Raw genomic sequence first — 16,227 nt, forward strand, 5'->3', positions numbered from 1 at the left:
AGTCAGATTATTAACTTGAGTTATATTAATATAGAAATAAATTCCAACAATTTATGGTGACCCCGACGTGATGCAAGAGAGGTAAAAAGAAGTCCGGGACTTCGAGAAAAACCACAAGAGTCTGGGACTCGGGGATCTGGGATCCACGTCCACACCAGGTGACGACCTGATAAAGAAGCCATACCTCCGACCGTCTTTTCTCTTGGGCCCACAGTCAAATAAGGTAAGCAGATTCCTTTTCAAATTCTGCACATTGGCAACGCTAAATTATAAGAGGAAGGAGGAGCGGAACGGCGTAAAAGTGCAACAGTGTGGACGTTAGTAGGGTTTAAAATCTGGGATTTACCTACTAGAATAGTTTGGAACTATTCGTGGTTAGATACGGTTTAAAATCTGGGATTTACGTATCGATACGGTTTAAAATCTGGGATTTACGTATCAGTGTGGAAGCGGTGTGAATGTAAAAACTAAAATTGGACTGCAAGAGAAGTGATTAGGACACGCGCGAGTGGATTTAAGGATGGCAGATAAGAGAAAGTGTGATAATGGTCTCGGGTCGAAGTTGTTTCGGAAATTAAAGAAGGATGAATTGTTTCGTGGAGAACCTGGAACATGGGATATGTCGAAGTTAGCGCGGCAGTTACAGGAAAAGGAGAGCAGAATGTTGGCAAATATTCAAGATATGGAGGAGGAACAGAGCCGAGTCGGATGGCGAAAGCGTCATAAACTTGGAAAAGAAGTTAAAGATGTAGAGAATGATAGACGGGGCATTCACCAATTGGCGACTATTGCGACTGCGCTGGCAGCGATAAGAGAAGAAAAGAGGGAGGATGAAGTGAAGAAAGAGGATGAAGTGATTGATAAGGGAGAAAAGGCGGAATGTTTTAGAGGCGTTTATCCACAGTTGCCGAGCTCGGGACAGTATGTATTTGCGCCCCCGCCGTATCCGACGGCGTCAGTGATGGCCCCCGTAGTCACTTTGGGGGGCAGAATGGTTTTAGATGTGGAAGATGACGGTTCACGGATGACGCCAGCAACAATACAGTTGATCGAACAGGCTGTGAATAATGAGAGAAAAAGGCTGCGGGGGGGGGGGGGGGGGGTGAGTCGCCCGTGCGCACGTCAGGGGCGGTGTTAGCAGGAGACGGGGGCACCACTAGAGCAGGGAATAAGAGGACTCCAAAGCTGATAAGGGAGGAGGCATCGGGGAAGTTGTTTGATGGACATAAGGTGCAGACTGAGGAAAGAGAGATGTTAGAGAAAATGGTGACAGGGACACAGAGACGGGGGCAGGCAACGCCCAGCAACGCTGATCACCGCGAGGGGGAAGTGGAGAGTGATGAGGAAGATGAGGTGATGTTACGTGAGCAGCGGCAGATGCTCAGAGCGCTGAGTGAGGAAGAGAGGAGGGGCGATAGTGAGGAGAGCAGGTCCAGGGGGGAGCGAGGCTATCACACGCGGAGTAAAGGGAGAATAATGGCACAGCAGGAGCAGCCTCAAACAATGGCACCCTTAGTGGTGACTCATGCTGGCCGTCACTATGAGCCTTTGATGCTGCGGGATGTGGCTGCATTGGTGGAAAAATTGCCCCCCCTGCATAAAGGGGCACGAGCCTGGATTACTAAATTTTTAGCTGCCATGTCAGGACAGGGAGTAGCATTGGGGGATTTTAGACAAGCTATTTTGGGATCATGTTCACTGATTCAATTACAGAATATTGAGGGGGCAGCTGGCACCCGCCAGCTGGGGAGAGAAACGCCCCTGGCGGAGATCGCGGAGGCGTTGTTTCGGGAACTGAGGGCGGCCTTTCCCTCCCCAGTGGATGTGATGCCAACAATTTTTAATTATGGAAAATATGTGACTCCCGCGCAACATTATGCTCAGGCATTGGAGCTGTGGATTGAGACCACAGGTAAACACCCAGGCAGCTACCCTGAAGCTGAGATGATGTTCAGGACGGCGATGCTGAACGGCCTCCCAAATGAGGTGCAAGCAATTATGAAAATTGATCCTGACATTTTGGTCTGTCCAGAACCGAGATTTAAGAGGCATTTCATACACCATTGCCGCATCTACATGGAAAAAGCAAATAAAGATCTAAAGGAGACTGATGCTCTGGCGACTAGTTTGGTTAAATTACAGCTGGCAAAGTTGCATGGTGAGGCAAAACAAGAAAAGGTCAAACAAAAACAAATGTATCAAACTCCAGTGGGGGCTGGACGGGGCCGAGGCCAAGGGTTCCGTGGTGGATACAGAGGGCGTGGTCGTGGCGCCCCCCCAGAAGGGGGCGGACTGGGTTCGCTCCAGGGACTTGCTTCACTTGTGGGTCCCCTGATCACTGGGCACGAGATTGTCATGGCAACCCATCACCACCAGGGGCGGAGCAGCAGAACCAGCAAGCAGGGCCACCACACCAAAGGGGGCCGCAGCAGCCCCGCCCGTGGCCACAGCCGAATCCACAGGGGCAGTATTACCAAGCTGACCCGTGGTACGGCCCAGACGAATAGGGGGGCCTGAGAAGCTCGGGAAGCACTGGCCAGGCAGAGCCAATGCTTCAGTTGACAGTGGCGGACACTCCGGTCCAGATGTTGGTGGACACTGGAGCAACACATTCATCGATCAACATGCCACTGCCAAGTACAGCATTGTCGAAACGAGTTACAACGTTGGTCGGCTTCTCGGGACGTCCTCAGACTCTGCCCTTTACTCGGCCATTGAAAACGGAAATCACAAACACCGGACAGAAACTATATCATTCATATGTTCATGCAAAGGACACATCCATCAATCTGATGGGCAGAGACATGTTGTCAGCATTGAGAGCCCAGATATTGTGCGGCGAGAAGGGACTTACAGTGACATTTCCTGACGGACAGGTTCTGGAATGCTCCCAGCCTGTGACACCTCGGGGTCAGTGGTTGATGGCACCACTCCCCACAGTACCGGAGACGGCACGAATCTACTGGGCGAGATTGAATCCTGAGTCTCCATTTGGGGGAGGAGTCTACTCCACGTACCTCTTGTGGAAACCGTGGATCCAGGCATTGGCACCGTACCACCCCCCAGTGGATCCATTGCATTGCACTCTATATTATGATAGAGAATCAGATGACATATATAGAGATGCGTTTGAAGAAGTTGAGGGAGATGATTGGACATTACAATCACCATGCATCTTTGTGGGCCCCGAGGGGGTGGCAGCATATGTACAGTTGTCGCCAGAGCAAGAACAATGGTATCGAATGAGTGAGGAAGGTTTGCCTCACGTGTCACTGGCTGTGTCGCCAGGCCATGAGCCCCGCCAATTGGGGCCCATGGTGAAACAATTAACACAACAACATGATTGGATGATGACTGAGATTCCAGATGTGTGGCATTCGGCCGCAACCAAAAGTTACAGGATAATGGTAAAAATGGTAGATGAGTCAGACCTTGAATTGGTCTTCCTGGACCGCCATCATGGGCGGGAACAGACAGACCATGAGTCTGCACAGGCGATGCTGGATCAAATGCCACAGACCTTGTGGTCACAGGGTCTATTTGATGTTGGTTGTTGTCATACGGATCAGCCGATCCAATTGGAAATTGATTGCTCCAGTCCGGTTCGCCGTCCTCAATATCGATGGCCGAAGGAAGCAGACGAAGGTATGGAGAAGACAGTGGCAGGATTGTGGGATGCAGGGGTGTTGGAAACGTCGGCGTCCTCTTGGAACACACCTCTGAGGCCAGTCCAGAAGGCTGATGGGGTGACATGGAGGATGGCCCATGATTTGCGGCCAGTGAATGACATAACTATAACTCCAGTTTTGCCAGTTCCTGACCCCCATCGCATCCTGTCCTCCCTGGATCCTCAGAAACAGTGGGGTGAAATTGCAGTACAAACGACTCCCACAGGGCTTCAAGAATTCACCGGGACTCTTTAATCAGGTATTGAAGGCCTTATTATTTTCATGTGAACTACCCCAAGGCTCAGTGCTCCTGCAGTATGTGGACGATCTCCTCATTGCAACTGAAACATCCAACCAGTGTGTGGAAGCCACACGAGCAGTGCTGTTGAAGCTTGCTGGCCTGGGCTTCAAAGTGTCAAGGAAAAAGTTACAGTGCTGTCGTAAGTCTGTGGTTTTTCTGGGGCGTGTCATCACACCAGCTGGTTTGGCTATGTCCCCGGATCACCGCAGCTCCATCTTGCGACACCCACGTCCAGAGACAGTGCAAGACATGCTGTCTTTCTTGGGATTGTGTGGCTACAGCCGAGCCTACATCCCATGTTTTGTGGATAAAACAGCAGGCTTGCGGGCCCTGGTTAAACAACAAGGGGTCCGAAATTTGAAGGCCACATTGCAGTGGACCCCTGGGGATGATGCATTGTTTGTGCAACTGATTCAGGAATTGGCATCAGCAGCAGCTTTGGCTACCCCAGATTACACTAAGGTGTTTCATTTAGATGTGGCCATTAGTGAGAAGACAGTGAATGCGGCATTGTACCAAAGACAGGGGACAAACAGGGCAGTTTTACTGTATTGTAGTGTGCCATTGGACGGAATTGAACAGAAACAAGCAGACTGCGTTAGGTACGCAGCGGGCCTGGCGAAGGTCCTACAGAAAACGGCACATGTGGTCATGGGGTATCCAGTCCAGGTGTTAACAGACCATGCGGTGTCAGCTTTTGTCGCATCGGCGGCATTTACTTTGACACCCCTAAGACAAACACGGATGATGAAGACCTTGACGGCACCAAACGTTACGTATGTGCATGATGGTGTGAACATGGCTGATCACCTCCTGGAAGGGGCACATGAGTGTGCTCTGAGAATACAGAAAGATCAAAAGGTCCGTGAGGATTTATATGCGGAACCATTGGAAGGTGGACGGGTTATGTTCACGGATGGGTGTTGTTGGCGGGCCAAGGATGGGACACTCCACGCGGCAGCGGCAGTTGTCGAGTGGAAAGGTTCTTCCTTCCTCCCGGTGACAGCTCAAAAGTTGACAATAAAACCCTCCGCCCAGGCGGCTGAGGTGATGGCTCTGGTATTGGCCTTGGAACAGTGTCCAGGACAGCAATTAATTGTATATACTGATTCGGCATATGCAGCGTCGGCTGCCCTGATGGACCTAAAGGGGTGGCTACACAATGGCTGGCTAACAGCGAAAGGTAAGGAAATTGCTCATAGAACTTTGATGGAGTGATTGTATGAAGCAATTAAGGGTCCCCACAAATTGGCAATTGTAAAGGTCCCGGGACACTCGAAGGCCAACACCATGATGGCAAAGGGTAATGAGAGGGCGGATGCTCTCGCGAAAAAAGAGGCTGGGTACACCCCTCAGGGCGAGATGATGTTAGCAACCACGGCTGTGGTCTGGGATGGGATTCCGTGGTTACCACACAGGCGGGTGATTATTGGACACCGTCAAAGAATAAAATTGCTAAGTATTTCCATAATAAGATTCTCCTAAGAAAAGAAGGGGAGATATTGAAATTAACAATTGCAATGGGTAATAAGTCAATTGCGCCACCACACCAAGAAGTGTTAGTGCTAAACACATCATGTTGGGGGTTTAAGTTGTGGGCATATTCGTCTGGAAAAGATCCATATTTTCCAATTATCATTTGTGAGAATGGGACTATGATAAAAGGGGAAGCACCGGTAGTAAATAATTATACCCGTCGAACGGGTACCACGGCCAAAACAATGACGACAGTGGATGACTGGTTTATGAGTCACACAGGTATTTCTATGGTCACTAATAATTGGCTCCTGATGGCTGAACAGGCCGCTAAGAATACTAACGAGGATTGTTTGGTATGTTTAGGTGCAAGACCAGTTTTGAAAATCATGGCAGCAACTGTTGTATCCAAAACCTGTCTCTTTGGTTTCCTGTATAACAAAACTCTCCAAGGAAAGTGCAGCCAATTGGATTCGGCCTTTCCACTGACAAATATGGAAAAGCAAAAGCCCATTTTTGACATCCATGTTGCACAACAAAATTTTACCTGCCTAAAGTTACATGGGAGTGGCCCTGGGATTGGAAACATCCAGGAGTCATGGTGTAATGAAAATGTGTCTTTGCCAGCAGGAATACCTCTCGCTCGGGCTGATGTTTGGCTGTGGTGTGGAGAGAGAGTGTTGTACGATAGGCTTCCCCCCAATGCCTCAGGTAAGTGCGCCCTAGTAACGCTGATCATGCCAATTAGTGTGACAGCATTAGACATGGCTAGGATAAATTGGGAAGGAGTTAGACAGTGGGGAAGAATCCCCTTCCTTGGGAGGAAGAAAAGGGACATGCAAGAATGGTTGAATGCAGGAGACCCCACATACATAGATGCAATTGGAGTTCCGAGAGGGGTCCCTGATGAATACAAATTGGTGGATCAAGTGGCGGCAAGATGGGAGAGTATTTTTCTGTTTATTACAGTAAACAAAAATGTGGACCGGATTAATTATGTCCACTATAATGTCCAACGATTGGCGAACTTTACCACCTCGGCACTCCAGGCAGTGCACGAGCAATTAGCAGCCACGTCTCTTATGGCATTCCAAAATAGAATGAGTTTAGATATGGAGCTGAAAGAGGAGGAGTGTGTGGTATTTTTGGGGAGCAGTGTTGTACTCTGATCCCCAACAATACATCTCCTGATGGTCGCCTTACTAAGGCATTGGAGGGTCTGCGCACGCTAAGTAATAAAATGAAAGAGCATTCAGGCGTGGACACCAGTTGGTACTCTGACTGGTTAAACGTCTTTGGCAAATATAAAAGCTTGATTGCATCAGTATTGATTTCTATCGCGATGTTTGCCGCTATCATGGTGTTATGTGGATGATGTATCAGATCATTAACTGTTAGGACAATCGAACGCACGTTGGGGCCACTACCGCCGGGTGGTCAGTATATGATGATCCCTCAGAAGGACCCCCAGGAAGCGGAGACAGCTGTGGCCCTCCGGGAGTCCGGGATGTGAGTATGTGAAGGTGGCCTCAGGGATCTGAGGCCATGAGAGAGAATGAAATTTTATACAGATTTTCTACTAGAATGAAAGTTTATACTGATTTTCTACTAGAATGAATTTTTTTACTAATTTTTAGTCGTTTATTGATTTTTAGCTCATGTTTAACAATAAAAAACAAGGTATTCGAGTGATGACCTCAGTCGTCTGAGGTCATGAGAGGGAATAAAGGAATATAAGAGTTTGTGTGAATGGGGGTGAAATACAGGATGTGTGATGCAAGTGGGGGTTGCAGGAATGGAATGTTTCAGAACAAAGAATGCTAATTGCAAGGGGAGATGCAGAGCCGCGATAAGCTCAAAGTATGTTGTAAATCACATTTGTTTTACACCGGGGGGAAAAGTACAAAACAGGAGAAGCCATCCAGTGACGCTGCGGATGAAGATCGGCCAATGAAAAGCAAGCTAAAGTTAAACTGCAGAAAACACGTAGCCAATAGAATAATGTCAGGATGCCTTTGTTTCTGTGTCATTTAAATACTGTGTAGTATAACTATTCACTGGGGCAACTCGGATGAGACTACGTCGGCTGCTTGAGACAGAGACGTATAGAATTGTATTGATAGGGACCCGGGACCCCAGCTGTTTTGTATTAGATTTGAGTGTTAGGAATAAATCCACTCGTGTGTGAAAATGCCGGCTTCCTGATACCTTTCTATTGCAGAACGAGCACGCTATTGTTGGATGGGTGATAGTTTGGTAAGGTCACAAATTGGAGTCAGATTATTAACTTGAGTTTATATTAATATAGAAATAAATTCCAACAATATGTAATTACGACATTTTTCTACGCGACGTGCCAAAGGGGGTAGGCGTCGGTCACATTTGGCCAACGTCAGATTGGTGTATCTAGGCCTTAAAACAGAGTTGGCGGGCTGTCTCGTATTAATATTTTTAAGTACTGGTACTGAGAAAAAATACAAGCCTTTTTTTCCGCCAAAACATCGAGGTACGGTACTGGTACCGGTATCCTGTGCAACATTACTTCCATTAAGGATTTGGAATGAACTGGCACGTCTTAATATTTAAGATTACATGTGCATAATAAATTGTTGTGTTTGGTGGCGGGGTGCAAGGGATGGTTCGCAAATCTAGCCGATGGGATAACTTTATAGCTTTGCCAGTTTGAATGCGGGTCAGGTTCAGCTTAGTTTAGTAAACATTTTGTACTCATCTGTAGTTCCACTAGATTTCATAGAGGCACCCAGAGTTGTCTAATGTTTCGTTAGAAAAGTTAGTGTAGTATAGACAGGGCTCTAAATGAACTTTTTTGAAGACCAGCCAACATGGCTGGTAACTCTCTAAAGTTACTAGCCAAACACAATTTCCACCAGCCAATTTTTTTGTTCCAAGTGAATTTTTTTCCCAGATTATTTTCTTTTTTTTTAAACCCCTAAACACAAAGTAACAACAGTATGTCTGTGGCAGCATTGCTATTTAAGAAATTGGTGTTAGAGATGTGCATGTCAATTTTGGTGGCGATTGGTCATAGTTAACACGTTAAGATTTTTATAGTGAGCATCTCTGGGTAGGAAGACTGAATGCCAATATAATCCAAAATACTGTGGCGATTGTTTTTATATTTTCAGAGGTTGAAATGGACATACAACTCTAATTTAGGCCTACATCAATCTCAAAATAGTAATATGATCGGTTTGTTTTTGTTTACAATTGGCCGTAGTTTTCTGAAATTAAGCCACGTACGAGCTCCCCCCACAGTCTTTCATAAGGTACGAAGGTAACCGCAAACTCTGTTGGCCTAATTCATAGTAAGGATATAGAGGACCTTATTTAAGTATTGTGGTTTGTTTTCAATGATAATGATGGCAACGTGTGATGTGTGTTTGTGTTTTTGTATGTGTCATAATCACAGTATGTAGTGACCAAGTCTCCGGTGAGGACTTGTTTGCTTGAAGCAGCATTGATCAAACACAGATTCCCTCGACAGTGCAATGTTTTTCCAAAAAAGGCTTGGAACAGCCTCGGGTTTCGGGCATCTGACACTTCAGCCCCAACACGAAATCCGAGGCGAAATGCTACTTTAGACTTGCATGCTGCCCTTTCTGATAGTAAAATGTGTTCTTTAATCCCGCCAAATTGCTCGAATCCACTTCTGTTTTAGTTCTGTGTTGCAGGTAAAGGAATGAAATGAAATGTAAGGCTGCTTTAATAAAGTTTAAAACCCAGTGGCTTGTTTTTCGCCCCGGCATTATTCCAGTCACTGTGAACGACGCACAACGATCACCTAACTTACGGGTTTTGTGAAAAAGGTCTATGCTTCCCGCATTACCAGCCAAATTAGCTAGTAAATATTTATGACCACACGCCAAAATGAAATTCAACCCGCAATTGGCGGGTTGGCGGGTGTTAATTTAGAGCCTTGATATATATATTTTTTCCTTACCGAGTGTGTCATCGTTTTCATTTTTGACAGTGCCTTGGTTAACTTTAGTTTACTTGGGTTTGGGATTCAAGTTCAACTAGTGTTATTTGTTTTTGATTGTTTGTTCATTTTGGGTGTCGCTACAGTATCTGCCTGCTTCCTTTGTGTGGGTGTTTTTTCATCCGAAGCTTGGCTCTAAATTCTGACGATTGTAAAAATAAATTACCTTTATTATTTCTTCAATTTGTTACTGCCTGATTTATTTCCCTAGACAACACTGAGTCTAGGTGGTAACAATAACATTGTTACCAATAATGGTCCCTTGCAACTGACCAAAAATAAATAAACATAAAATATATATATATATTCATACATTTTAAAATGTTAATAAATAATTATTGTATGGTCTGGTCTAACATTATTTCTGAAAAACAAACTGGCTTCAGCAAAAAACAAAAAAACTTTTCATTCAGTTTCAGACAATGAATGCAATCAAATGCTTTCTGTAACTCTTCATGCTACTTTTCAACACATATAACAATGCAAAGAAAAACATACCGCAATCCACTCTTGCCAACTGACGATTGATTGATTGATTGAATGATGAAAATATTGGTTCAGAATTAACTCCAGAAGCCAGACCTTGCAGCATAAAATTTTGTATTATTCACAGTTTGGATTTTCAGACTAATGCCTGTTTTTTTTCTTATCTGCTCATAATACCTGTACAAGTTTTGTAAAGTTGGTCAGTATACAAGTGAGAGGCTGCTTTAATGCCATGGAATTAAATTATTTACTTTTTGTTTTTTTTTCCTGGAGAGCTCAGTATTGTTCATTCGGGAATTTTACCGATTTGACATGTCATCATCATTGCTCTCTCTTTTTTTATTTTGTATGTGGGCGAGTATGTGTATGTGAGTCTGTGCGTGCGTGCGAGTGTGTGTGTGTATTCATTAGTTCACCTAAAACCTATTAAAAAATCCCATACCGTTCACCTAAACCGAACACTTCCAGCCAGAGTCGTGAGGCCGTCAGGAGACCCGAGGAAGGACCAAAGAAAGGAAAGTGAAATCAAGCACCGACCAGACACCACCCACCAGGTTAGATGCTGGTGTGGTGGATCTGGCATGCATGAAAATCTCCACCAAAGAGGTGAGCCGTCGACCCCTGCCAGGACAGAGCAAGCGCAAAACCTCAGGGCCCCCCAGGCCGCGGCAGCGCCAAAGGACGAAGCCTGGGCCCCGCAGGGGCCACCGGTCGGAGAGCAAACCCAGGAGCAGGAGTGCCCCCCACCCCAACACGGCCCGCGTCCCCAACCCAACGCAGCAGGACGGGGCACTGCAGGCCCGCCAGGCACCCCACCGGTCCACAGCCCTCGCTCCTCCCGCGCCCCCGCCCTCCATCCACCCCCGCCATCCACCCCCGCCATCCACCCCAACCCAGCCCCAGCCGCCCCCAGGCCCCCAAACTCCCAGACACCCTCCCATCCCCAGCACCCCCCCACCCAGCCACCACCACCACCCAACCAAGCACCCCCCCCACCCCCACCCCCACCAACCGGCAGCCCCAGACCCCCAGATCCCGGGGATCCCCCGCATCCAGGCATCGGCGCCGAAGAGAGGCCGGGCAGTGGAGCGGAGCGGGCACCCACGCCCACCCCACCCCCCACCGCGTGGAGGGACGGAACACCGGGGGCAGAAGGGGAGATGGGGGCACCGGGGGACGGGCGGCACCCCCGAACCGCAGGCCCAGCGGGGAAAGGCCCCGGTCGTCAATCCAGCGTTCTTAGTGAAAGCTAAGGAATTAAATTATTTACTTTGTTTTGTAATTGGGGTTAACAGTTAAATACTAAAGTTAACATTAGCACCCGGTTTAAGTAAATCAACAATTGATAAAAACTTGCTATCAGCCTTGGTAAAAACACATTTCTACACATGGAAGATGGCTTTAAACGCTTATAACAAAACAACTTTTTATTTTGTGACTAATTCCAATTGTAATTCCACCTATTTGACAAAACACTGCTTGTTTTTGGGGCAGCTTCTAAGGATGACAAAATATTTAAAAGAGGCATGAAAACAGGATGGAATGAAAACATGAACACACAAGGAAGAATTTGACATGTTAATAAAGTTGAAGTAGTAAAGAGGCCACACAGCAAGTTGGCATGAATAACAATACGGTACCGGAATAAGGAAGGTAAAAAGAAAGAGAGAGAGCTGAAGGGAAGAACCACCCCCCACCCACAATGGAATTTATTTGCAGTTTTGTAACAGCATGGTCGCAAAGGCAGATTAGCTCAGACTTAAACTTTTTACAGTAACTATTTCTAAACAAAAACGTATCTTTGGAATTGAAATATGAATAGAAAGTCATATATAGGAGCAGATGCCAATGGACATAAAATGCTTCCTAGCAAACCCATGGGGGAGAAAGACAAAAAGGTGGAACTGGGGAAGAAGGTGACATTGCTTTCTGGGATTTCAGTCATTGTCGGAACCATTATTGGAGCCGGGATCTTCATCTCTCCAAAAGCAATCTTGAAACACTCAGGCAGTGTTGGAATGTCTCTCATTGTGTGGATTGTTTGTGGTGTGCTTTCACTGTTTGGTGAGTTTGTTGCATCACCAATTGTTTCCATATTTCGTGGTAGGAGCAAACATTAACTTGTGATGAGCTGACCAGTTGCCAAATGTGCTCATACAGAGTCAGCAATGAAAAAAAAAAAAAGCTTCAGGTTATAGGCTACGTTCACACTGCAGGCAAATGCCCAAATGACACTTGTATCTGACTTTTTTTTATGTCACTCTGAATGGCTCCGATTCTTTTATATGCGACCTGGGTCACTTTCAAATGTGCTCCTAGATCCGTATCAGAATTTTTTTTTTTCTAAACGGCCAGGTTGCTGTTGTCGCCAGTTGCATGTTGTCACTTGCTGTGACACGCACACTGTGTGCGAATGAGTGCTACTTTGCTGCCTCACACACGCAACCGATTCATAGCTACACAATATCCGGTCCACAGCTTTACAAGCAATGTATCTAAGGATTCCCGGCGGATTTTGTATCAATTGAGGAGTATGCTACCGATACGGTCCTTATGACTCTCCTTGACGAACGAAAGCCGGTCAAATCGTTTTTTTGTCCCACCCTTATATCATACATGTATATTCTTATATGTAATAATTTGATGAGGTGAATATACATTTCTATGCTTGTCGCCAGTGGTGTATTGGTACTGAAGAAGTGGGTATAATGCAAATGTTATTTAATAATAATAATAATAATAATAAAAAGCTTCATAGACACTGAAATAATCTCTGGTCTGGGCATTTACTATGGTTTCATTAATCTAACATTACAGTCTGGCATAAAAGTCTTTGCAAACTGGGTTAATTATACAATTACTGAAAACTAACAATTACGCAGGTTCCCTACATGATCCTAAACCAGCTAGTTAGGGCTAAATTGCTAACGTTAGGATAACGTTACATTTCATAACGCCAGCCTAGCCGACATGCACAGTTTAAATACAATATATTGGTGACAAAATCCTCCTCTGTACTGTCATATTGCCTGTAGTTTAAAACTATTATTCATTTGGAAACTTTAAAACTTACCAAAGAATGCATCTCATTGAATGTACTGTATATTCTTTGGATACATGACGTCACTCACTGGAAAGAAAGATGCTTATTAACTGCGCCACACAATGCATTCTGGTAACAACAGATATGCAAAACAGTTACGGAACTTATATGGGCCAAGTGTTGCCGCATCCCATTTGCATTCCTGTTATCTTTTGGAACAATAAATTTACAGTTGAGCCCCGTTATTTAGGGCTGCTCTGCACATCTATGCATAAATACCATGATTTTACCTACTGGTCTGGCCTACTTGGTAAAATATTCTCCTCCATGTGGCCCCTGAGCTAATATGTGTTTGAAACTCCTGGTTTAAAAAACACAACAAAAACACCTTACTATGCATGGTCATTTACAACAACAAAATTAGCCTTACTATACATGGTATTTTTTTATTTTTTTTTTAAGAAAAAAGCAACCCACCTTACTATATACACTGGCATTTTCTATACATGGTCATTTATTTAAAAATAAAATAAAAGCTGTACTATACATGGTATTTTTATTTATTTAATAAATGAATTATCAGACGTGTTTTTTTTATTTTTTAAATAAATGCCTAATTATACATGGTCAAAAATGTTAGGTCTATTGCGGGGTGCTGGAGAGGAGGGTCCGTCGGGAAGTTGAATATCGGATTCAGGAGGAGCAGTGCGATTTTCGTCCAGGCTGTGAATCAGTGGACCAGCTCTACAACCTCGGCAGGGTCCTCGAGAGTACATGGGAGTTTGCCCAACCAATCTACATGTGTTTTGTGGACTTGGAGAAGGCCGTGTCCCTCAGGGAGTCCTGTGGGGGGTACTCTGGGAGTACGGTTCGGTCCCTGTGCGACCGGTGTCAGAGAGTTTGTTCCGCATCGCCGTCAGTAAGTCGGATTTGTTTCCAGTGAGGGTTGGACTCCGCCAAGGTTGCCCTATAAACATTATGGACAGAATTTCTAGGCACAGCAGTGGCGTTGAGGGGGTCCAGTTTGGTGGCCTCAGCATTGCATCTCTGCTTTTTGCAGATGATGTGGTGCTGTTGATTTCATCAAGCTGTTATTTCCAACTCTCACTGGAGCGGTTCGCAGCCGAGTGTGAATTGGTTGGGATGAAAATCAGCACCTCCAAATTCGAAACCATGGCCCTCAGTCGGAAAAGGGTGGAGTGCCCTCTCCGGAATGGGGATGAGATCCTGCCCCAAGTGGAGGAGTTCAAGTATCTTGGGTCTTGTTCACGAGTGAGGGCAGGATGGAGCAGGAGATCGACAGCCGGTAATTATTGTGGTAAGGAAGGAGCTGATCCGAAAGGTGAAGCTCTAGATTTTCCTGTCGGTCTATGTTCCTACCCTCACCTGAGCTGAGGGTCGTGACCGAAAGAACAAGACCTCGAATATAAGCGGCCGAAATGAGTTTCCTCAGCAGGGCGTCCGTGCTCTCCCTTATATTCCGTTCAGACCAAGAGTCAGGGAGGCGTTTCCGGCGGTTTTGTAGTCAATGGACTTTGCGCGGGGGAAGGGGGCGCGATGGCGTGCCGGGCGGCGTGTTTGGGACGTTTCCGGCAAGCATTTCGCTACTTCGCCCATTTCACCGGCGTTTACTGAATTAAACTTAGAGCGCCATTGCGTCAGCAAAAGCCTATCGGTGTTGAGATAGTCCACGTCACCGGCAAAACACAGGAAGCGGTTGTGTGCAGAACGTGTAGCATAGCAATGGAGGATAGCTTGATCGTCGCGGTTTGCAGGCACCCGGAGCTGTGCAACACGACGAGCTACGTGTACTGGGACCGGGCTAAAAAGGAGATTGCTTGGAGGAAGAAGCGTGGAGGTTGGCTTATCTGGTGATTTTGTTTGTTTAATTGTCGAAGTGTGAAGCAAGCTAGCAATGCTACACTAAAGTTAGCACCATCTACCGAAGCGAAAATCCCTCCTCTTCCTCCGTTGCAGCGCTGAGCAAAACAAATTCCATTGAGAACCCCGCGACCAAACATGCATGAGACCAGCGTAGCGTCGCAATATTTTCGGTTTGGTCTAAATGTAGCATTAGCGATAGGGTGAGCAGTTCGGTCATCCGGGAGGGACTCAAGAGTCGAGCTGCTACTCCGCCCGCGTGGAGAGGAGCCAGTTGAGGTCACTTGGGCATCTGATTCGGATGCCTCCTGGACGCCACCCTGGAGAGGTGTTCCGGGCATGTCCCACCGGCAGGAGGTCCCAGGGACGACTCAAGACTATGTGTCTCTTAGCTGGCCTGGTAACTTTTTGGGATGACGAGGCGTCGTTCCAAGTTTACGGCCCTAGTCGGTGGAATAGCCTGCCGGAGAGCGTCAGAGCCGCAGAGAATGTCAATATTTTTAAAAAGGTAGACTCAAGATCCACTTTTTTAACTTTAATTTAATTGATTACAACTTTTTTATTTTGTTATTTTTTATTTATATATATATTTTTTTTATTAATCTGTATATCTTACTCTTTTATTTTCATTTAACCTATATAACATCTTATTTTTAGCCTTGTATACTTTTCTATCTGTTATTTATTTTACTCTATTCTATTGTATTGTTATAGCTTGCTGTTATTTGTTACATTTATTATTGTCATGATTGGGTGTGCGTGGGAGAGGGTGGACCCAAACGTGGGGAGAAACAGGAGGGAGACAAGAATGGAGAGTTATGTGAGTGGACGAGGACTGGACGTGACGTGACTAGACTAGACTGGGGCAGGGCGAGAAGAGACTGGTCGCCAAGACTGGGGCAGGGCGGGATGAGACTGGTCGCCAAGACTGGACAAGGAGAGACTGGTCACCATGACTGGACTGGGCGAGAGGAGACTGGTCGCCATGACTGGACTGGACGAGAGGAGACTGGTTGCCATGACTGGACTGGACGAGAAGACACCCTGATAAGCGGTGGATAATGGATGGACAGTTATGTTAGTTGATTGTGTACATAAGGGCCATAACCAATGTCTGCTGAATATTTGGTCAACTCCAGTAGTGGGTAAATAATATTCCTAAGGAGCTACATGAGAAACTGGAACTGGTCACACAAACAGGCTCGCCAGTATATAACTACATGTGTACAGTGTACATTAATTTTTCTACATTTTTAAAGTGTGCAGACATTTTGAACACCAACCGCTAATTCATATTAGCTGTTAGCTGTTTAATGGCTCCCAAATGATTATCCAAATCCCTCTCTTGTTGCAGAAAGCCGTCGCTTTCGCA

At 46.0% G+C, this 16,227-nt stretch overlaps 1 protein-coding gene across 3 annotated transcripts in view; it reads left to right on the forward strand.

Moving 5' to 3' along the window:
• The first annotated feature begins 11,674 nt into the window (after positions 1 to 11,674).
• The window catches only part of slc7a11 (solute carrier family 7 member 11), a 58,954-nt gene continuing 54,401 nt past the window's right edge, over positions 11,675 to 16,227 (forward strand). For all 3 annotated transcript variants that reach the window (XM_077578879.1, XM_077578880.1, XM_077578881.1), the window contains exon 1: positions 11,675 to 11,995. In XM_077578879.1, coding sequence (XP_077435005.1) covers positions 11,746 to 11,995 — 250 coding nt within the window. In that variant the 5' untranslated portion in view covers positions 11,675 to 11,745. The remainder of the gene's footprint in view (positions 11,996 to 16,227) is intronic.

The sequence above is a fragment of the Vanacampus margaritifer genome, chromosome 10, assembly GCF_051991255.1.
Source record: "Vanacampus margaritifer isolate UIUO_Vmar chromosome 10, RoL_Vmar_1.0, whole genome shotgun sequence".
Classification (NCBI taxonomy): domain Eukaryota; kingdom Metazoa; phylum Chordata; class Actinopteri; order Syngnathiformes; family Syngnathidae; genus Vanacampus; species Vanacampus margaritifer.